Genomic DNA, 22,707 nt, shown 5'->3' with positions numbered 1-22,707 from the left:
AAACCTTAGTCACTTATTAAATATTATTCAACTGTCCTACAAATCATGAAGAACGTTTGAGGTTAGGATATTAGTAAAAATGGAAGCACGTACATTTTAAGGTTACATCAGCATGGCACTTCAAGTTGTAAAAAAATATAGCTTTAATAGAATTTCCGAGTCATTTATGTATATTGTCATATCATGTGGCATGCAGTGTTTTTGTGATTTGTCCCTACACATACACTCAATAGGCTATCTCAGTTGTGCAACGTTAGATACACTGTTGTGACGCTCTGAATGGATTGTAGTAAATACTCTTCAATCACATCCAGACAGAACTCTATATGTTATTTACAATGAAAACCTGGCGATAACTCAAGAGAGTGCTGCACAAGCAAGCACTTTATATGAAAGTGCTGGGCATGCACAGGGAAACCGAATGAGGCAGGGCTGGATGGGTGGTGAATAAGTAAGTGGAGAGGGAATAGCTTGATGGTTAGGAAGAGAATATCAGTGGAGTAGGGACAAAAGGGTCAAAGGAAGAAGGCGAGAGACTGTAGACTGCTAGAAGCTGCAGAGGGATAAGGTCAAAGATCTGAGAGTGGGTCCAAAAGTGAGGTCCTTGTTTGTGGAACCTAAACTATAGAATCACTTACTAGTTCATAATCAAAGCTTTCAAGAAGTGGCTGTTTTATTAGCCGACCCGGTGACCTCTGCAGTGTTCATATAGTTAGTTCCATAGAGTGTGCAATATGAATACTAATAAAATAAAAAAAAGATGAACTCAATGTCTGATTTCATTTCTAATGGAAATCTTGGAATCCATTTTTCAAATTAGTTTGGCCAGCTCATATCCTCGGAGATTGGTATCAGGGTCTTGCCATTGCTAACCATTGCATGGTTTTCTTCACGCAAATCTTAGTCAGTCTTCAGTGAATGATTAATGCAATTCCCAAAAAAGTGTTCTTTAACTTTTACAAAGCTAGTGTAATAATATTTGGACAACTGAATCTATGAAGGTCTAAGCTGTAATGGAAAGGGTTCATTAGTTTCCTTAACCTGGTAGCAAGGAAGCAAAGAGTAGGAAGGGACGTTAACTACGTCGTCTTCAAAGTGTATATTGGATGCCGTAACTTTTCTGCCCATTTAACAGTCTTTACTTTTAAAGTTGCTTTTCTTTGGATGCATGTAGTCAAAGCTTGGGATGGCTCCTCTCTGCCACCCGAGGAATGCTCAGGTAATTAAGGTGAAATCATTGAGCGTACTCCTCTCTAGTATGAAATTGTCTCCGTTTGCATTGTTTCATGTGGAAGTGGGTTCGGCACTTAAAAACACTTTCTGCTGATATGTCTTGGAGACTGATATCTTTAGTTGAAGTGGATTCCTTTCTTACATTGTTCTTGCATGATAATACAAGAGTGCACAACGTTGGGGAGCCTAATTATGAGGCCTTCCCTTATCTCTACTTGATTTACACCAAATAATCTCTGCTGGGTCCCACTCCAAGACTCATTTGAAAATGCTCCTATAATATGATGCAATTGGGACAACGTTTGGCTGGAAAGGAAGGAAAGGGACCTACTGAATGGCAACCTTCTCCAAGAACAACTGTCCCAAATGAAAATCAACCAAACAAGACATAGCCAGCAGGTGGAAATCTCCCACTCCGCTCTTGCTGTCTCAATGGCGCACAGGTGCAGACTGGTGTACACTACAAGAAAAACTGGTCTATAAAGCCAGGGGATGCCCAAAAAACGCCCAAAAATCTGGAGAAAATGGTGGAATAATTTTGGGCTTGGTTCTTTGTTGGAAACTGTTCTGGACTGTGTCCTTGCGAGTCTGATGCTGCCGGCTTTATGCTGTGATTTATGTACAGTATTTACGATGGTATATGTTTCTTTGTCACAAAAACAAAGTTGTTTATAAAACAAAAATGAAAAGCAAAACACGCTGTTGATGGGAGCAGTAAAGAAATTCTACAAATCACAGGCAGCTTCTCCCCATGGAGAGTGACAGGACAAAAAAAGCTCACGGCCTATTTACAAGACGTGAACCCTCGTCTCCACCCCACAAACACAATAATATATTCTTAGACTGACCGAAGGTACTATACTCCCAGCCTTGATAATATTGATGTGGTCCTTTGTACCAAAGAAAGAGAAATTGATTGGTGCCATTTAGGGACTCAACAGAAAAGTCACCTGGAGGCAATGACCTTCCAGCCAAGTCGTATTCAGTGTAACAAGGTAGACTTGATGAAAGCTACTATTAGCACTGGAGGAATCTGAAGCCAATGTTGTATTGTCAGAGTCCTTACAAGAGGCGAGGATGGTGCTGGTCCATACCTGGTCCCTCATCTGGACTCCGTATCTTTGTCCTTACCCTTGACAAAAATCTACTGGATTATAAGAACTACCATGTATTGGTGTTGAACTTCAACTAAATGTACTAGAGCATAAGGTAAGAGACTGCAGTACAGTGATCCTGGACCAGATATATAGACACCAATGTGGATTTATGCTAGAAAGGAGGCTTGTCTTTAATATAAGATGCCCCTATCACGTTATGGGTGAAATATTAGACGGTGAGGAGTGCTGGCTTTGGCCTCCGTACATAACATACTTGAAATTCCCATTTCATGTGCTCCATAGAATGAACTTTGGCACGACATTAATGAAATGTTTTTTGCTCCTGTGTAATGAAGAGCTGGTATGCGTTCATGTAAGATCTATTGTATACAAGAGTTGAAAAATGGAGAGGGGCACCCATCAGAGATGTGTCGGGCTAATATGCAGCTCCACTTATCACTTATGGAGTGGAACGAGGATGGCATGGAGCTACATACACGCTGCTATCGACTAGCACACAGGAGTGCTTTAAAGTTTCTGGATCCACTCTGATGCCGAGGAATATTCAACAGGCGCGGAATCTGCAGTTAGAAGTATTCATCAGAAAGAGCAGCATTTCTAAAGTCATTTGAATGATTACAAAGGTCAAAGTATATTTCAAGACGTAAACAATCAAAGAAACAGTTCCCTTGTAATTTTTATGCATAAAAAACTCTGACCTCATTCGTTCACTATTACCTAGTGAGTTAATCTATTTTTCTTCCTGCCTGATCCATCCACTTATGATTAAACATTCCTTAAATCTGTTTTTAAGTCACCACAGACACCATGTGGGTCTTTTTTAAAGCAAGGTTGTTACTTATATTTTTTAAAGCACATTTTCTCCCCAATTCGTTTTCACTGTATAGCGCTTAAATACACTTACAAGTCTTCCCCCTTATATCTTTTCTGATAATACTCAATGTACCTACATGCCACGTCAGTGTCTCCCAAACTTTCCTTATTGTTAGCCGCCTTTCATGCATCCCTTTTCTTTTCTTTACATCATTCTACAATATATTTTTAAATATTTAAAGCATATTACTGTATTAACATTAACAATATATGAAATCACATTGATTTGTGCATAGCAAAGTTTTATTACATGAAGAGGATGCCTTTTGAACAATTATTGAGTTTGTTTCTGGCATTCTGTTTGTGTGTGCGTCTGCTCCTGAAATGTAGAGCACCTTTCTGGCCTTGTAGAGATAGTTTTGAAGATGCTACCCATGTCCATGTGCACGGAACCTTGTCTTCCCATAACTATGATGATAAATTATATATTTTTGTTTTGTACATGATTTATTTGATTACAGTAATGGCGCATTGATCACATGTTCCTTTACCCAAAATACCAGAAGGAATCTACAGATTAACTTGTTATTATCAAACTACAAAGGCAGTTACATGAAGCCTCAGATACCTCCTGGTTTGTCTAGATCAATCATAAAACTATCCATTGATAATAGGAGCATCAACATCTCAGAGGTGACTTTCAACAGTATCAACAATAAATAAGTTAAACCTTCCCTGTACAAGAAAGGGTATGTGTTTGACCTGGTGCAAACCACTGCCAACAAGAGAACCCCATTTCAAACAGTATAAGAACCAGTGCTTAATTTGAGCTGTTGGTTGCCAGTAGTGCTCATCGGCACTCATTTTTGATGGCCAGCACTTATTTATCCTCACCGGACTTTTACCGAGAGCAAGAGAGGGGAAAGCACACAAGTAGGAAAAAAAGGAAGAAGAGAAACGCAGAAAAATCAACAACAAAGGTAAAAGGTAGGAACCTGCAAGAGTGACATAAAGGGGCAGAAAGCATCTAGTAGTGGATTAAATGAGCTTGAGTTGGATACCAGACTGGCAGTAGCCTCTATACACAACCACTTTATTCAGTACACCGACATCTAATAGCACCAGCAACAGGCTTCTGAGCAGAACTTTGGGCAACGACACTGCACTGACAATAACACAAAATTGCATTTTGGATGAACCAAGATGACCTGTTGTGATCCTAAAGCAAAATAAAAAGTTCATTTAGACTTTTACTCTGGAGAGGATGAGATGCGTTGCTAAATAGTGACTATGTAGCAAGCGCTATTTAAGAAAAGTAAAAGGACATGTACTAAATTTGCGATTCCTTAATAGCTATTCCTACAATATAGGATTCGCTATTAGGGAATTGCAAATAGGACATACCATTGCATTCTGACCTATCGGCAAAATAGGAAATGGTTTGCACTGAGGAAATTGTAAGAAATGCAAATCCAAGGGTTCCTCTGGGCTTAAGGCTCCCCTGGAGGCACCCTTAAATTTCCTAGTGCACATGTAAGTGCACATATGCCCTAGGCCATATGGGCGCTTCATGTCACATTAAAAAATGCATTTTTAAATGCATCTTTTTTTATTTTGCACATGGTTACCATCGACTTCAAGTCGATGGTAATAGCATTGCCTAAATGCCCAATTCGCATTTAGAAAATGCTACGTGCATGCGCTTCAGGAAGTGCAAATTGCAAATCCCTATTTGCGATTCTAAATCGATGTCGCAATTTGAGATTTGTACCTGCTAAAAATCACAAATTGCGACCGGTTTTGACCCTTTGTACATCTGGAAAAGGCCATTTAGCATTTCTTAACGGGTCGAAATAGCGACTCGGCCCATTAAGAAATGCTAAATGGCTTCATACATCTGGGCCATAAACAGCAGATGCATGTAATGAGGGAACAAGGAGAAGTAAATATTTTTTCTCTTTGAATCGAAGAGTGAGCAATTTGCTGTTTCCAGGATGTGTAACCTTGAATGAACGCAGGATCACATACATATAATGATGATGAAAGGCAAAGGAGAAAAGACAAACCACTTATGACATCAGTTGAACTCACCAGACGGGAAATCAGGGATGGAGCGGTAGCTCGGAGTCGGAGACCTGGGAGACAGACTGTGGGTGGGGGACGCAGGAAGGCTCTCTCCAGAAGACAGGGATCGATTCAAGCAAGAAAAACTGCGACTGGTGTGAAGGAGGGGAGATGGCTGCTTGGCAAGCTTTTTGAAAAAGGATCGCCTCCTAGCAGGAAAGAGAGCAGACATTCCAGGTCAAACTTGTTACGCTATAGATCATCGTCCTGTCCTTGAAACGCCAAACGGTATTCCCCTTTTATTTACCTTCAGCATGAACAATATATACAGGTCAGTGTTTATTACAGTGAGACAATACTAATGGCAAATTTACTATTCATCTACCTACACATCTAATATGCACATTTACATATGCATTATCTTTTTTTGTGTAACTACAGTTGCAATTTATTTTAACCACACATAATGTGAAACAAAGTGAGAGTTCAAACAGTAGTGCGAGTTTTCTTCTGCAACACTCCGATTTAGTTTGCTCAAATTAATCGATATGAATATCACCTGCTTTGAAATGCTGTAGTTGAAGATAAAGTACACTAGATTTCAAATGACCATGGTTCAAATAAATAACTGAGTGGACTGGTGCACGCCACAATAACGAAACTGCTGGTGGAAGTCGCTTGATCTCTCGGTGCAATGGGCGTGCAGCACAACACCCAGGAGTGGAGACTGCAGTTATGGACACAACGTTCAGACAATGAGCGGTGCTTGACTCAGGGGGATCTCCAGAGCCAAAAAGTGCCTCACTGCCACCAATGACAAGAGAGACCACGACTGAAACTCTGTACACAGGCTGCTATCCAATGAGTAGCAGCGCTGGTGCATAATTACCCTGCAGAAGGGGTGGAAACCTACATGCAGGGCCGGCTTTAGTGCTGGTGGCGATGGTGCGACAATCTCTTTTGGCACCCCCATCCTCCCATGAACTTCTCAGATTCCCTCACTACCACCCAGCTAAAGTGCACCTCATCTCTCCATACCCCATCTCTCACATACATTTCATTTGTTTTAAGGTGCTGATAAAGGCTGGCTTTACTAATCCACTCAGCTATCCACTTTAAATACAGATCTGTTCTTTGCAGCAGGTATATTAACCATCTGCGCTACATTATGGCGAGTCAACGCTGCCACTAAACAAAACTCCGATCTCTCTCTAGCAGGTACGTTAATCACAAGAGTTACCTCGATATTTGTATTGCTGTCTGAAAGCTGGACGCACAAGGAACTCTGCAGCAGGTGCTTTTAAATTGTAGGTTATTTCTAAACACAGCACCCCCCCGCCCCCCTGTGGTCAGTGACCTCCCCCCCCACCCATTCAGGTCAGCGCCCTAAAGCTGGCCCTGTCTACGTACAAGAAGTGCATGCATATATAATTGTTTTTAAATTTAACACAGCATCGAGTGTAAACAGAAGAACAGACTACATAGCCCTCAAAATGTTTCCATTTAAAAATTGAAACAAATCTGTTTGAATTGAAGCAGGATACATTGTATGGTCCATCCCATGGATTACAAGTTAGACAATGAATGCCTGTTTTAACCCAGTAATATCAATTTACATTAATGTGAAGAACGGTGTTAGTTTTCAGGTAGCATAGAAGTCACCAATCTGTAGGTAACCAACCTCTCAAGACTCTCCTTCTTTTTGGTCTTCTTACTGCGCCTCACCATTCGGCTACGATAGTTATTCCTCCGTGCTGGGCCGGTCTTGATTGAAGTGTTCTCAAAAGGGGTAGTGTTGATGGAGACCTTGTTTCCACACTGCAGACAAAATGGCTATAATTAATTTCATAAGGGGGTTATTGTAAATTCTCACATTTCACAATACAAATTTACCTTGATGTTGCTGCCCAGAGACCTCTGCACGAATGTTGGTTATTTCACAATGCTACTTACATCAGTCCATAAACATTGCACTTTTTGAACAATGTGCATACCATTTTACAGTCACCTAAAGTATTGGTTACTCTTGGTATTTTGAAATGTGTGCATATCAATGTGGAGTGAGTTAAAAAGGGACTGGCAAAAAAGTTTTGATTTGCTAATTAATTTGTCATGATTCATTTTTTTATCGGTATGTCAAATGTGTGAATCAGTCGCTGTGGGAAAAGTGCGGGGGCTAGGGGCAAAGTTAAAGGAAGGTCAATAAAACGTTCATTTTCTAATAACTTTGGCACTATTTGTTGAATACGAATCAAATATCATTGACTGTTAACAGGTTGAACCCCGTACAGGCATTCAGGTTATGCGAAGGCGCAATGAAGGGGCAAGTTAGAAGGGGGGGGGACAATATTTGCTAATAACTTAGGCAATGTTTGATGGATCTGCACAAAATTTGGCAAAAAGAATTAGTATTTTTAGCCATCTTTTAGTATTTATTTTTTAGAGGGTATGCAGACTCATTGGGTCTGGTTAAAAAGGGAGAAAACAAGTGTTCATTTGCTAATACGTTTAGCAGTGTGTAATAAATTTATACATAATTTAGCAGACACTTGAAAGGATACATTTTCTACTGGCATATCAAGTTTTAGGAAAATTAATTATACGGGGCAAGATATGGGGGAATAATAACATTTGTATTTGTTTATAACTTTGGAAGTGTCTGTTGAATCTCTATCAAATATCTGAAGAGCCAGTGGGGAGTTTACTAATACCTTTGGCACACGTTGAGAAATATGCACAAAAACTGACCGGGATTTAGAATATTTCGCCTACTTTTGGTTTTCTGAATTGGCACAGCTTGATGAATCTGCATACAATTTGGAGCCTGGTGAAATAGGCCCAGTGAATGGTCAGGCATGCTTTGTGACCACCTACCACAGAATCCAGCTGAGGTGGGAGGACCCAGGGCCTTGCCAAAGTGAAGAATGAGGACATATCAGGTGAATGTGGTACACAATATAAAAAACATGATTGTTTAGCAAACACAAAACTGAAAAAGCCTTGCAGTTTGCCAGTTATGGTGTGAATCTCACGATGCCCACCGCCAACTCATGCCCCCCATATATTCATTAGAGCCGATAGCACAAACAAAATAAACTGTCCACAGAGAAAACGTGGTAGGGCTGCGAGTTGGTGTATGCACATAAGTGCCTAATTTCAGCACTTTTTAGGTATTATGTTCTCTGAACCATAACTTACCTTTAACTGTGTTTTTCAGTGATAATATATATTATATGTATATATAAACTGTATGCCTTTCACACTGATATATATATGTGTGTATATATATAAACACACATACACATATATAAGATAACTCAGTGTGAGTCTCAAAGAGAGCTAGGCTTGCTGCACTGAAAAAACACCTTTGGGGGGATTTTCACTGCCAGGATATGTAAACACCATGCACTCTGTCCTGTGAGCCTTTAGGGCCTACCTTTATGAGTATTAAAAGGAAAGAGTTAGGGCTGGCAAAAAAAAAAAAGAATCCAGGTCGAAATGGCAGTTTAATCCTGCACTACAGGATGCAGTGGCAGGCCTGAGACGTGTTTTACGCTGCTACTTTAGTCAGTGGCACAATCAGTGCTGCAGCTCACTTATAGCACTCAATTCACAGGCACTGCGTACAAGTAGTACCATTTAATAGGTTCTTATAAGTAAATTAAATGTGCCAAATAGGGGTATACCAATTTTCAGATGGGAAAGCAGAATTACTTTACCAATGATTAGCAGGAGTAAAGTGTGCAGCGTACTAATGCCTAAAAAAATGGGCTCAGCAAAAATAGGGTAGAGAAAGCAAAATACTTAGGAAATACCACGTAAAAGACTTTCCAACAGATGACAAGTGCCACTGATGCCCCAAAACAACATTAATTCACAAAACGAACGAGAAGGCTTTCAGAGGGAGACCAGCAGAAAGAATCCAGGTACCATTTGCTCTAATGGCAGTGCCAGAAGCATAGTGGGAACATTAAGAAAGACCCACCTGCAGCTGTGGAACAATAAATACTGTGCAGCATTTGTTAGCTGGATGCTCTGTCCAGCAAAATCTTGCCTATGAAAATGTGTAAAAGAAAAAGGAGTTTCGACCAAAATAACTAGTGCAGCCCAGCCAAAGACAGCATAGTGCCATTGGCAACCTGCGGCAGTCACTCCATACTAGGTCTTTTTCAGCAAACACAAAAGAGCCAACAGCGAACAACTGGGCTGCAAATACAAGAATCATGCATCCCACTTCATCTATGTCAGGCCTGATCTTTATCTGAGAGAATCAAGTGGGTGGATCTGTTGCACTCAAGTAACTGTTTAATATCCTGCTTCAGTACCCTATTCTTGTAGATGGCACCTTTGCACTTCGCCTGAGAACTGACCCCACAACACTCAACGAAGCTCCATAATTCTACCTATCACCTAGAGTTAAAATCTTTGCTAGCCCAGTCTGCCCTGCACTTTGGTTTGTTCCCCTTGACCCGGTTCAACTAAAGGAACTCATAAAGACACTTAGGAACGTCAGAACAATTACTTATCATTGTCACAAATGCGCCCTCTGATGACATTTTATTAAAGGACCCTAACGACCATTGGGTAGTTGACCTGTGACAATTCACACAATGCTTGGGGCACCTTCGTCCACAGAGATACAGCATCTGTTGCAGCTATTTACCACAAGTTCTAAATCAAGCAGAAAGTACGTTTCGATTTGGATGCCTGCACGTCACACCACTTTTCACCAAGGAATGTCTGATTTCATGGCATATTTTCCACTGTCTTAAATGTAGTGATAGGTCTAGGAAGGAGGGGGGTAATGGGAGTGTGAAACAGTTGGCTATGCAAAGGGGCTGAAACACCCACAAAGCTGTAACTTAATTGCCATTTACAAAGATTTAGCATGGGCATTCCCATCCTCAAAATATTCAAGTCGATTTCTACAAATGTGGCAACTCTGTATCCCAGATCTAACATTTTATATAACGCCCTCATATCTCACTGAGGAGTATGGAAAGTGGTTTCTCAGTAGAGAAAACTATTTCAAGCTGAATTCATTACCTGAATATTGCTAACTCTCGGTGAATTACCAGACGCTGGGTCCTCACCATGCTCTTGCTCCTTGCTTTCACCTCTATCCTCCACTGCCTTTCAACATTGGCTCCTTCAACTTCTGGCTTCTTTCCTTTCTCCATCCCAACCACCTTCATACACCCTCTGGTGGCTGGCTGGCCACACCAGGTTGTTACTCATGCCTGAGCCCCACCCTGCCCTCCTTGTTGGGTGTCCGGCTGTGGTTGTAGCTTTCTGCTCCCTGTTGGATGGCCCTCTCGGTAGCCACAGTTGTGAGAAGGTAATAATGTAGCTTTATGCTCCATGATATGCACAATACTGCAGAAGCCCTCAATGTGTTCTGGTGGTAGTGAAAATGTTATCAAGCCAAGAACAATCGGAATATGAACATAAACATATTGAATACTTTCCGACTATTGGTCCCTGTAAACAACAATTCCTCTTCTGAGATCTAAAGCATGCAACCTCTGACTGAAGAAAAAATCCGAAGCAAATGAATGAGGTAAAGAGATACTGAATAACATCTTCAGACAGGATCCAGTGAAAAATGGAACGGAGACGTTTCTGGATGCCTTGTAGGTAACCATCAATAAGTAGAAAAGAAGTGCATGTGTGGATCAAATGGACTGAAATTGTCAACTGGCTCTGGCTCAAGGATACCAATAGATGTAAACACGAAGTACCTAATTTAAAAGTTAATTATAGGGACGATTTAGCTTAAAGGTCCTACATCGTGTTTGGATTAAGGTAGAACAAAGGGAGATGCATACATATTTTATAACTAGGAGTATATAAAAACATCTAAGACAGCCACATTTCTGCTCCAAAGATTGTACCTTCAGCAGCAGTTCCATGACCTCTGTATGAACAAGTCCGTGCACTGGTTCTCCATTCAAATGGGTGATTAGATCTCCAGCCTTAAGTCCTGACTGATACGCTGGGCCTCCTTCTTCAACGCTCTGAAATTGGAGAGAAATGTTTATTTCAGCAAATTGGAAGTGATTATTTGCCATGTAAACACTTTGAACTGTGAACCAAATTTAGAATATTATGCCTTCAAATAGTAAGCATGTACACTAGATTGAATACAGATGACTACACTTTGTGCTTCATAGAACACCTACTGTGGGAATTGTGTAGCATTGGAAATACGAAGTATACCTGTAACTCAACTGCACTCACAATGAAATGCATTGACCTATAGGGCAAAAAACATCTACATGTCGCCCACATGCTGCACAATTAAAGCTACACAATACCAACAGTCTTACTGATTTACATACATCGGTTATGTTAGATCAGCTTACCGAATAAGTATTCACTACTGACAGCTGTCTTCCGAGGACTGTAATATCCAGTGTGACCACCCATTACCAGAGCTTAAGAGCCATTACACTAATTACTTCAGACAAACGCCTTCATTATGACTTGATGAATAAACACTTTACTTAAATTCGTGGTTATACACTCGGAGTCATATGAGCACACTTTATGCTAAACCTGGCCCGTCTGGATCCCAGGGCAGAAAGCAAAAGGACATGAAATGCAGACACGTTGGCTAGAGTGCTGCCAAGATATCATTGATCAAGAATTGCCTTGTTTTCAAGAATCGCTGATTCACAAGGTCAGCAGGTCCACGATTATCAAAATGTATTCCAAGATCTACCAATGACCTCGCTGATAGAATGACTGTGGTAATCGCGAGTAAAGTGATTTGACTTATTATTGTTGAGCTGCCCGCCTCCCTCCTCTCACTTTTTCTATTCAACTTTCACTCACACATGTGGTACCTGGCAGTATTGCTCAATCCCACCTATTTTCAAGTAACCCATATTACCATTTGTTACACTCCGATACTGTTTCCTGCCAAGTTTCTCTGCGAAGTACTCTGACTAAAGATATGTTGCATGGCGAAATACAAATTCCAATCGAGAAATAATTTTAAGTGTAGATTCAAAATGAAAAGTAGTATTACAGTGGATGCTTCTGATGACTTAAGGCTCTTGAGAACGGGTTAATTATATGCAGGTTTATTTGGCGGTCAGCCCAAAGAGTAGCCAGAGAGCAACCCACAGCCTCATCTTACCCCAGTCACTCCCCATTGTCGACTAGTTTCAAAGGCACTTGCCTGTCAGAGCATCACTCTACACCAACTGACCTATGACAGGTAGCGGCAGGATTATCACGGTGAACATCTGCGTACATAACCTGAACTATGAACAGTTCTTCTGCATAGGAGTGTGAGTAAAACTGAGAAATCATACACCTCTGCACATCTGCCTGTGAGGGCTTATAGCTTAAAAAATATTATAAATCACCAAAGTCTAGACATTGATTGAGTTGGTAACATTTTATTGGTGTGCGCTTGCTTACTTACTCCAACAGGGATACTTCTAAGGTATGCCTACAATTCAACTTCCACTTAACAAAACATTTCACATTGTCACAGACTAAAATTAAAACAGTTGAAGAGAGGAAATTAAGACTAATGAAGAGATGGGTTGGAGTAATGAGTACAATGTATCCAATATAAACATTAGTACATTATAACACTTCTTTATTTGAGGGTTTAACAACAGATATCTATGCAGGCCACCAAATCTAAAATAAGCCACTTTGCCCATTGAAATGGCTGTGTTTAAAAGAAAATCAAAGAATAAAGTATGGTACAAGAGAGGGTGTTTACGCCAATTGTCGGCATAAAGCACTAAATTACTAAAAGATACCCTTAAAAGGCCGCAGATGACAATTAACAGATGAGCACAAAATAAGATGGGCCAATAGCCATGCTAATGAAGCCATCTGCTAACCTTATATTAATCTGAAGCAGTAGACGAAGGCTATTTTTGTCTGACCATAAATAAAGGTTCAATAAATGAATAACAGCAACAAAGTCTTTGTTTTTTAGCTAAATTGTGAGGCACTGCCAGGCTTTCCAACAGTGAAGCATGCTTTCTCATCCTAGGAAAAAACAGGAAAAAATTAAGGGGTCATGGAAATAAACTGTAGCCCCTTAAGGCAGATTCTTTAGTGGCTCTACATTCACAAGGATAAGGCATGCTTCGGCGAAGCTCCAAAGTCCCCTATTGCATTACCAGAGTAATGGTGGTCCGTAAAAGCACTATGTCCGATGGTAAAATGAGAGAGGATACTATGATGTAGTTAAACATATTCGGGAATCTGTGAGGAAAGCAGGTAGCTTAATGAGATTTACTTTATTATATACCAAATCCTGAAAACTGAGCAATTATTATTATTTTTTTTGTTTTAGTTTTCTATAGCGTGAACTTGACCCGAATCGAGTGTCAGAGCGCTGTACATAGCACCAGTTGCATTACATGAGGACACATTAATTTTATGTTAGGCATGGGGAGATTAAGTGATTTGCCCAGAATCACAGGATGTTCAGCGTCATTGCAGAGACTCAAACCCAGTTCCCCAGATTCGAGGTCGACCGCCCTAGCCGTTAGGCCAACTCCTCTCCCTATGAGATTGTGTGACATAGGATGCTCGTTAATTGATCAATGCTCTTTCAAGGGGTCACATTATGATCAATGTAAAGAGAAGTCCACCATCCACCACAGGATCAGAGCATTGTTCAGATTGCCTGCCAGTAAACATAAAAAATCATTCAAATTGCAAGGAGGACTGCATACCACCATAGGCTTCGGACAAAGATTGTTTCAATAGCTGGTTTTAAATGTCGAGGCACTTTTATGCTAATTGGCAATCTGTTACCTTTTAGTTAAGACACCCAGAAGTCAGAGAATAAACAGATTAACTGCCAGCATTAATGGAAATGTTTCAATAGCAGTATAGGTTAAAAAAACACAAAGTATGACCCAATGAGAATACAGAGCCAAACATAATAAGACACATGCAGAAATAAATAATTGCCTGGCAACCAATCAAAGAGAATAACACGTCCAGTGTCAAACCCAGAGTGGAAGGATGTCAACAATGCAAGCAGCAGTTGCACTGGCATAGTATGATAGGACGCTTTGCAATTTTTAAAACGCACTTGGGAATGAAGACAATTTAAGAAAAATATGCAGGAGTATTTGGAGCAACCAGCAGAACTTTACCATTACTTTGAATGAATGGTCTACAAGCAGCCAATACATCTGAAGGAGTTCTATATTTTATGCAAAATATAGTTAATCATTTGGTTAACTGACCACTGCAGTAAAAGCATGTTATACTTGAAGATGTGGAAAGGCAGTTGTAATGAGGTATAATGTGGAGTGCGCCCTCGAACCAATCCTCTAGCTAAACAATTGAACATTGTCCATCAGTGGCCGTTATGTCTTCACTAATAGAGTGGAGAAGTTAACAGTTTCTAAAAACAAGTCTGATATTAGAAAGGACACTAAGGGATCAGCAATATGTACATCAAGGCTTCCAACCCAACAAACTATTAATGGTTAATCAGCAAGCATTTGCAAATTCTGAGTTGAGGAATATAACGTGTATAAATGGATCTGGGAACCCAGAAGTTTAGAAAATGAACTGACACGGCTTGAAATGGAGCAGCAACATGAGCTCTGCTCTACATAAAGCAAAGCACTGCGAACTTGAGTGAAGCAGAACTGTGTCAGAGGAGTTCTGAACTAGGTTAAGAGGCAGTGATAGCCCTTGAGGAAAGAAAACAAACACGTATGCAATAATGCCAGTGGGGTGTAAAGTATAACTGCATGAATACTCAGCCCTGCCGAACGTATTCGGTAGCACCAACATGGATCAGTCATCCATATGAGATTTGGATAAAACCTCCTATGTGTGAAAGTGTACATCTGCAGGAAACCGGTCAATACGACTGAGACAGGCACAATTCTGAAGTAAACGGTCCACACTGAAGGTGATGATCCTGAAATGTTAGGTGAAATGTCAGGGTAATAGTGTAAACCATGAAGAGGATTTTTCTAACAGGATTGATTAATGTCATGAGCAAGGATCTCCACACTGAAAAAACATTCAGTAAAATATTTGATTAAGGCCGTTTTGTAACATAAAACTTGACGTAGAGGAATTGCTTATTATTCTTGAAATGGACACATGCATAACATAACGTGTATTTGTAAAGCGAACATACACCCATGGGTACCTTGGTGCTGAATTACAGATGTTTACTGTTAACCAACTTAATGATACTCACTGTAGTAACCTCAAAATGATGAAAGGATTAGTGGACCCTGCAGGATTAGAACCTGTGATCATGAGGTCAAACACATGCTCCTACAGTGGACGCATTAGTCCACTAAGCCACCAGGCCCAGATTTCTTTCGCGGGTAAGGTTAAACATGCCGGTGCAACTTGTTTTTCTCTGTTAAATGTGCTCAGGAAAATCTTGTCCTTTCTTCCAAGAACTGTCCATTGAGTGGTGGTCCAGTCCAGACAACCATACTTAATACCAGGACTACTGCAACTCTCTCTAGAGTAAGGTGTGAGTCTCTAGAAAAAGAATGTGGCGGAGAAACTGGCACGGGGACTCCCATGCTTTTCCTCTGCCTCCGAGGCTTTGCACTGGCTACCGGTGGAAAAGAGAATTGGTTTTAAGTTCCTTTGCCTTTTGTTTAAAGCAGTCCACCAGAGTGGGACAGACTATGTAATACAAAAATTCACCAACAATATTCCATCACGCTGCCTATGCTCCTAAAGGGGCCCATCTGTTGGTTTTGCTGAAAACTAAACGGTTCGGTTCAGGCGGAAAGGCATTTTCTGCTAGAATGGTTAACCCCTGGAATGAGCTACCGGGTATGTTACGAATGTTGCCTTCCGTACTACACTTCAGGAAGGCCTTTAATATCTGGCTTTTTAAAAATTAGGACACATGTTTGGTTGGTCCTAGCAGGGCTGTAGCACTTATTTTCTGCTCATCAATTCTCTGTGTTTAGCACCAGGAGACCATTTGTGGTATTTTTTATGCTGCATAACACATGTACTTGAGGTGGCTCGTTTTCCTGTTGCTCTTTTTCAACCAAGAAGATTATACCCAATAATTTAAAACTATCATCTAGGTAGTCTACAAGAAGATATAATTCCAAGTATCACCAACAATATTTATAAGCAAATGAAAGATCTTAAAGCAAAAAATCCAGAAGCACCTTAATACTACAATTTCTGATATATGAAATACATCCCTGATTGTTCCAAGTCTGACCTGATTAAATTACTTCTGCCTTCCGTTTCTTCAGCAAAACTAACCATGCTATAAATTATTTCCTTTCAGATGGTACTGAATGATAGAGCTTTAGACATAAAATACAGAAGATTTTGCGCTTAAAACTATGTTTTTATACAGCCAGGTGAACACATTTTACTTCTACTATGATTTCTACTGAATTTTCCCTATGCCCAAATACTGTACAGTAAGGTGTCTCAAAACCCGGTGGGACAAGTCACCCCTCATAATTCCTTCTAGACCTGAAATTGATTATGTCAACACAGGAGTTATTTTGCTAAGAAAGCAAATACTTCCAACCTTTTATGGCAGGTGCTTATTGGAAAGATTCTGGAACGGGTTATTATACTCTCAAACATAATATTTCAAAACAGTGGAGCATGTTTCAATCCAACATAAATATCAAAACAAAAAAGCTAACTAGTGATAAAGTTACACAGATAAATGTCACCAACTCATATTTTTCTCCTGCTCATTTAAACATTTCCAATTTTTGGCCTTCTTGCAGACAAAACATTTTCAAAGAGAGATGTATTGTCACTGAGTTTCAAACTTGAAGCTGGAGTATGATTTTTTACGCAAGCTTAAATTCATATCCTTGCATCAAAAAACAGGAAGAGCAATACGTTGAGAGTATATATGGCTGAGGACAGAAACGCACTGAAATACAGTAACTGCGTAATGGCGTCATTTTCTTGGACATTGTGGAACATATGAAAGGTAGTGTTTATATTATTTTATGAAATTTTGTTGTTGAAATTGTTTAATAGAACAATGCATCAGTTTCATGTGTGTCAAAAAAACTTAAGAGTTTACATAACTTCTACTGGAAAGATTTAAGTAAATATTTGGCCACTGCCCAAAATGCAAAGTAAATATCTCTTATAATAAAAACAAAACCAGAATAGTGACCTCACCTGAACAATGTGATGAACTGTGTACACATCAGTGTCACCAACATAGACTCTGATTGCCTGCATGGTAAATCCAAATGATTTTCCTAAACTATGAATGGTGATTGGTTGCTGTGGACTCACACACGCAATCGAAGATTCTCGACTGGGAGATGAATCTCTGGAGGATGAGGGATCTGACGACAGGGAATGAGGTGATATTGGACTTCCGAGTGGAGATGCACCAAACATATCTGAAAGAAATATTTTGAAATATTTTAAATGGGGGACTGAATGCACAACAAGAGTCCGGTTTTCATAACAAAGTTCTCATTGTTTTTACAAGACCTAATTTCCCGATGAAACAATGCTGCAAGTGAAAGGTCATGGGTCACGAAGGACATAACTTTACATTTCAAAGCACGTGCAACTGGAGAATATGTATTCTAATTATGAAAATAACAGGCTGTGAAAAGGGAAAACGTTCTTCTTCAGGTGATGTGGATTTTGTGTGTTATGGGCTTGCAAAGTATTTTAGACTGTACTGAAGCCACAGTTCAATTGAAAGTTGTTGTGCAACATGAAACATGTGTAATGCTTTTTAGTGAGCTACACTATCGTCTTCCCTATCTACAAAGTTCATAATAGGCAATAGGAATCTATCCACAAAGAAAGAGGCACTATCAGGGAAAGATAGCATACACAAAACAAATGAATAAAGGGAAGGCTGTAAGCAACACACATGCCGAATGATCAAAGTAAGGATTGTAACATCACAGTCTTTTCTGAACCCCAGCATTTCACAGTGCTTTCACACATCACCTAGAAGGATAAAAGTAGATACAATGGATCTATGAAACTTCTTGCCTGAGCAATTACAATATTGATACACGCCACTGGAATGTACAACATGGTTTGGTGCACTCAAATGAGACGTGTGAGCATATCCCGAAAGGTCTACGCCTAATTAAGTGGTTTGTTTGCTTCTCTAGTTATTTCGAGCATTCATTTCTGGTTTTATCAGTAGGAGTTCGGTTGTGACTTTGGGTAAATTAAGTCACACAGCTGAAACTCTGAATATATACATATTTTGATATTATGTATCCACTGTATTTGCTGTTGGGTAGGTATGAGGAAGTGACAAGTTAATGCATGCCTGAAACATTTTTTAAACAGCACCACAAATAAAAATTCTTCTTAGTTTCTTTATGAACATTATGGATTTCACAAAAGTTTTTAACTTGCACTTCTAACAGAATACCCGCTAGTTTTGTCTTTGTGTGCGCCAAATTATCAGCAGAGAATAAATTACCTGAATAGTGGAAAGAGAATAAGAAAAAGACTAATACGTTTGTGGGGGATAGAGGCTGGGGTAAGTAAGTATGTCCAACAGCAAACTATATTCTGTCTTTTCTTCAAGAATATTTTATAGGTTCAGCTATTATTCAACTAGGATACATTTAACACTTTTAGGTCCAAACTACTATTTCATTTATTTTGCTCTGTTGTATTTATCAATACACCACGTAGGCATGTTTCTGTTGTTTATAACACCTAAACATTACATAACCACGTACACACAGAGCCATATATGCATTTGTAGATAGATGATAGATAAGGTTTTAAGAAACATTTGATGGAAGTTTGTCATATTAAGTGCTAAATAACACAATGTTTGATTCATCCATTACTTGAATAACAATGTCTGGTAGTTTCAATGAATTATTGACAACATAAATGTTCTCACGCAATCTATATTCAAAGATAAATACATTCCTTACATCAAGGAAGGTTTTGTGACAATCCTAAAATGTAAGAGAATATCAGTGCAAGTGATCATTTATAAGGCTTTGGGAGCACTTACAAAAAATGTGTACTCTGCAACATTTCCTATCAGACACGACATATCACATCGATTTTTACGTCATTTTACAATTTATGTTTTAGATTCACTTTGCAGAATTATCCTCAAGTTATGTGCTATCAACGCAAATTTATCAAAGGGGACACCAAACCACTCCATGCAATCGAATAAGCTCATGACTATGGAGTAGTAGAAAACATAACCAAATTCCCGTTCAGGCTAAAAAATAAAGAAGGCAACACCTACATAATATAACTTCACACAGTTCTAAGCTTAACTGTAAATGGCTTCCTGTTAAGCAAAATGAGTAGTGCGAGCAAGGTGCTAGTCCAATAACATTGTACAACTATTCCCCTGACAAGCCAATGTAAAACAAGCCTATGAGGTTAAATAGCATGAGATGTGACTGCGCAGCAATCAAAAATCTAATGGAGTTACTTGCAATTCAAATATCAAACAAGGGCTGGTACTGTCAGCTGCAGGCTAGCGTAATATAGTCTACAATGTGTTGTGTTGGGTGATGCAATTGCTTAGCAGAAATGGGAATTAATCAATAGAAAACATAGCAAAATGATTTGGGTAGAGCAAATAATGCGTAGTAATTATGCTGACAATGGATGTAGGTACTAGTGTAAGGCAGCATGTAGGAATGGAACAGTTTACTTCAATCTCTGATAAGTATCCGTGTAGGTAGTGACTACGACACAAACAGGACTTTACTACATCCAAAATACAATTTCGCCACCTGAGTCTTGCTCAAGAGATGTGTACACAGGGCTCTAGGTTGAAAAAATAAATACGAGGCTGACTTTCTTGCTGAATTCTGCCATACAGACCAGGCACAAAAAGGGGGAAAAAACAAGCTAAAGGCGAGGATAGAATGAAAGGAAAGGCAGTTAAGAGATTAACACCTAAACAGCATGTCTGCCTGTGCAATAATGGTATTAAGCCAGACTTTCCATAAGATAGGCATTCCTTGTTTCTTTAATAACCTTTGTAGCGTTTGACAAATCAGCATCACATTTCCCTCCTCCACCCCATCGAAAAAACATTCCTCTACTTTGGTTCCTTCATGGCCTAGAAAAAAAGGAGGGGGGGGGGGGGGGTGGAGATGCAGATTTCGCATTTTAATTCCCATAGGAAAATGTGCTCTCTTATACAGGAAAAACGGCTGAAGGGAATTTCCCCAAAGTTGGCAGAAAATTACACCTTTACTCAGAAAGTATGCTTTTTAATTTGGTGTAAATCAGTTCAGTAGCTTTGGAAGAATTCACGTTTAAAAAGATGCTTAGGGTGGATATGAAGTGGTTAAGTGTAATATTCCGATTGACTTTGGGGGATTTTACTCCCATTGACCAATTTGGTTACTGCGGGTTCCAAGAATTATCTGCAGTATGCAAACAATGTGATTGGCGTTTGCAATGTTGAAGGAAAATGTTGCGGGCAGCATCACAGGACTCAGGGGATTCAGGCCTCAAGTCCTAAAAATAGAGATGAAAAGGCCCTTATGGGAACAGGGGAAAGAACACCCTGACCCCTGGAGGGGTGTCACAAAGAGATGCTCCTGGTGTTAATATGTTATTAAAAAAATCTTTCCACAGGCTTTTGCAGTACGACCATTGGGGATAGAAAAGGTACTGAGTGGAACCACAATATGACCGTGAGTATCACATACATATGAGACTTCTATACCAAGGTGCTACGGTACGGTGCGAGCTTCATTTTGAGGTGCTGGTACTGAGCTATCAATAGTAGTGAACGAGGCTTGGAAGGGAATGTGACATCATAGTAGTTAAGCTTGTGGGTTTGTCACCTGTTGAGGGTCCAGGTGAGGGTTAGCTGAAAACATTGGATGCAGGACAAGGCTTCAACTATTAGCTGTGCATGGCTGGCTGTGCACAATCCACAGGTAAGAGTTAAACATCCTCAGTAGTTGGACTCTGTGGCGAATCCCCCGTTGTGCGCGGCTGAAGCCCAGGTTAAAGCGGGTGCAGTGGAAGGGTGGGTGCCTGCGGGTGGATTGGTTGTATGTAAGGATATTGAGGTTGAAGTTAGATAGCAATGTTAGGTTTCTGCTCTAAACATATAGTAGATTTTTGATGAGGATTATTGTTATAATTAGATAGCCTACACTGCAAGGTAGTGGCGAGGGTACGCAAGCTGTAGTCATAGCCTCCGGTGAACCCAAATTAGCATGTGGTGAACCAATGGCACAGAACAGGAGACTGCGAATCAAGGAACGGCAGCTGGTGTGTGCCGAAAAAGCTCACTGCTTGGCACTGTTCTAGTAGAAACCCCTACAGGGTTTAGGTGTAGGTAGTAAGGTGCTGTTTTTTCCCCCATTCTTCGCTGCCGTTAGACATCAGGAAGAGTCTTTTGTATAGTAACGGCAGCCGCAGCCCGCCTCACGACCAAGACCAGAGGGGGAAAAAATGCAGAAAAAGTTGGTGAGCAGGAGGAGGAATCCCTGCACTGTGCACACAGAGGAAAAAACAGCCAGCTGACAGTGGTAAAGAACTACAACACATTTTTGGGAGCAGAACAGAGGGGTATTCAGGGGAAACCAGTATGGGGAACTAGTACATCAGATTCTCAGTTAGCCGACTTCCAGAATACACAGTAAAAGCTTTTTTTATTTTTTCATTTGGGTGTTCTCCAGGATTGGGTTGAAAATCTCAATACGCCAGTCACATTTCACCCTCAGAGGGGCAGTGTCTTCCTGATGATTGGGTCTACTAAGGAGTTGCCCCAGCTCTTGTCTTAAAACCAAATGTGGTGAAAGATCATTGTTGGACTTGGCCATTTCCGCAGGGTCATCCCAAGACTTTTTTTGCAGATTTTTTTTGTTGGCCTTAGGACACTGTGCACTTTACCACAGTTAACCAGGGCTAAAGTGCTTGGCTTTCTCCTTAAAACATGCTACATTGGCTTATACCCAATGGGCATATTTAATTTATGTGCAAGTCCTTAGTAAGGTGGCACTACCCGTGCCCTAGGCCTGTAAATGTAATGCTACTAGTGGGTCTGCAGCACTGTGCCGCCCACTTAAGTAGCACTTTAAACATGTCTCTGGCCTGCAACTGCAGCCTCTGTGTGTACGGGTTTAAACTGCCATTTTGACCTGCACAGGCCCTGGACAGCCCAGAGAACAGGGTGCAATATATTTGAAATGTAGGACATGTACCTTTAAGTTTTACATGTCCTGGTAGTCAAAAACTCTTACATTTGTATTTTACTACTGCGCAGCCTACCTCTCCCATAGGATAACATGGGAGTTAACTTATTACATTTAATACGTTTAAATTCCAAATGGGAACAGGCCCCAGTTCATGTTTGGTGTCTTTGGAATTGTAATGAAAAATCCTATGGTGAAGTAGGAATTTGAACTACAATTTTGAAAATGACACTTTTAGAAAGTTGCCATTTTCACTAGGGGGGTCACAACTGGGGGTAGTTCATAGTTAGGCCTTGTGTATTCCGCTA

The 22,707-nt window shown here is 40.1% G+C and overlaps 1 protein-coding gene across 11 annotated transcripts in view; it reads right to left on the bottom strand.

Annotated features, from left to right (window-relative positions):
• The window catches only part of MAST4 (microtubule associated serine/threonine kinase family member 4), a 1,731,733-nt gene that overhangs the window by 8,260 nt on the left and 1,700,766 nt on the right, over nucleotides 1-22,707 (bottom strand). For all 11 annotated transcript variants that reach the window (XM_085631988.1, XM_085631996.1, XM_085632003.1 and 8 more), the window contains 4 exons: nucleotides 17,385-17,614; nucleotides 11,123-11,245; nucleotides 6,910-7,046; nucleotides 5,256-5,437 (listed from right to left, as the gene is read on the bottom strand). In XM_085631988.1, coding sequence (XP_085488114.1) covers nucleotides 5,256-5,437; nucleotides 6,910-7,046; nucleotides 11,123-11,245; nucleotides 17,385-17,614 — 672 coding nt within the window. The remainder of the gene's footprint in view (nucleotides 1-5,255; nucleotides 5,438-6,909; nucleotides 7,047-11,122; nucleotides 11,246-17,384; nucleotides 17,615-22,707) is intronic.

The sequence above is a fragment of the Triturus cristatus genome, chromosome 2_1, assembly GCF_964204655.1.
Source record: "Triturus cristatus chromosome 2_1, aTriCri1.1, whole genome shotgun sequence".
In the NCBI taxonomy this organism is placed as follows: Eukaryota; Metazoa; Chordata; class Amphibia; order Caudata; family Salamandridae; genus Triturus; species Triturus cristatus.
The sequence above is the reverse complement of the archived record's forward strand: the minus strand, read 5'-3'. Positions and strand labels throughout refer to the sequence as shown.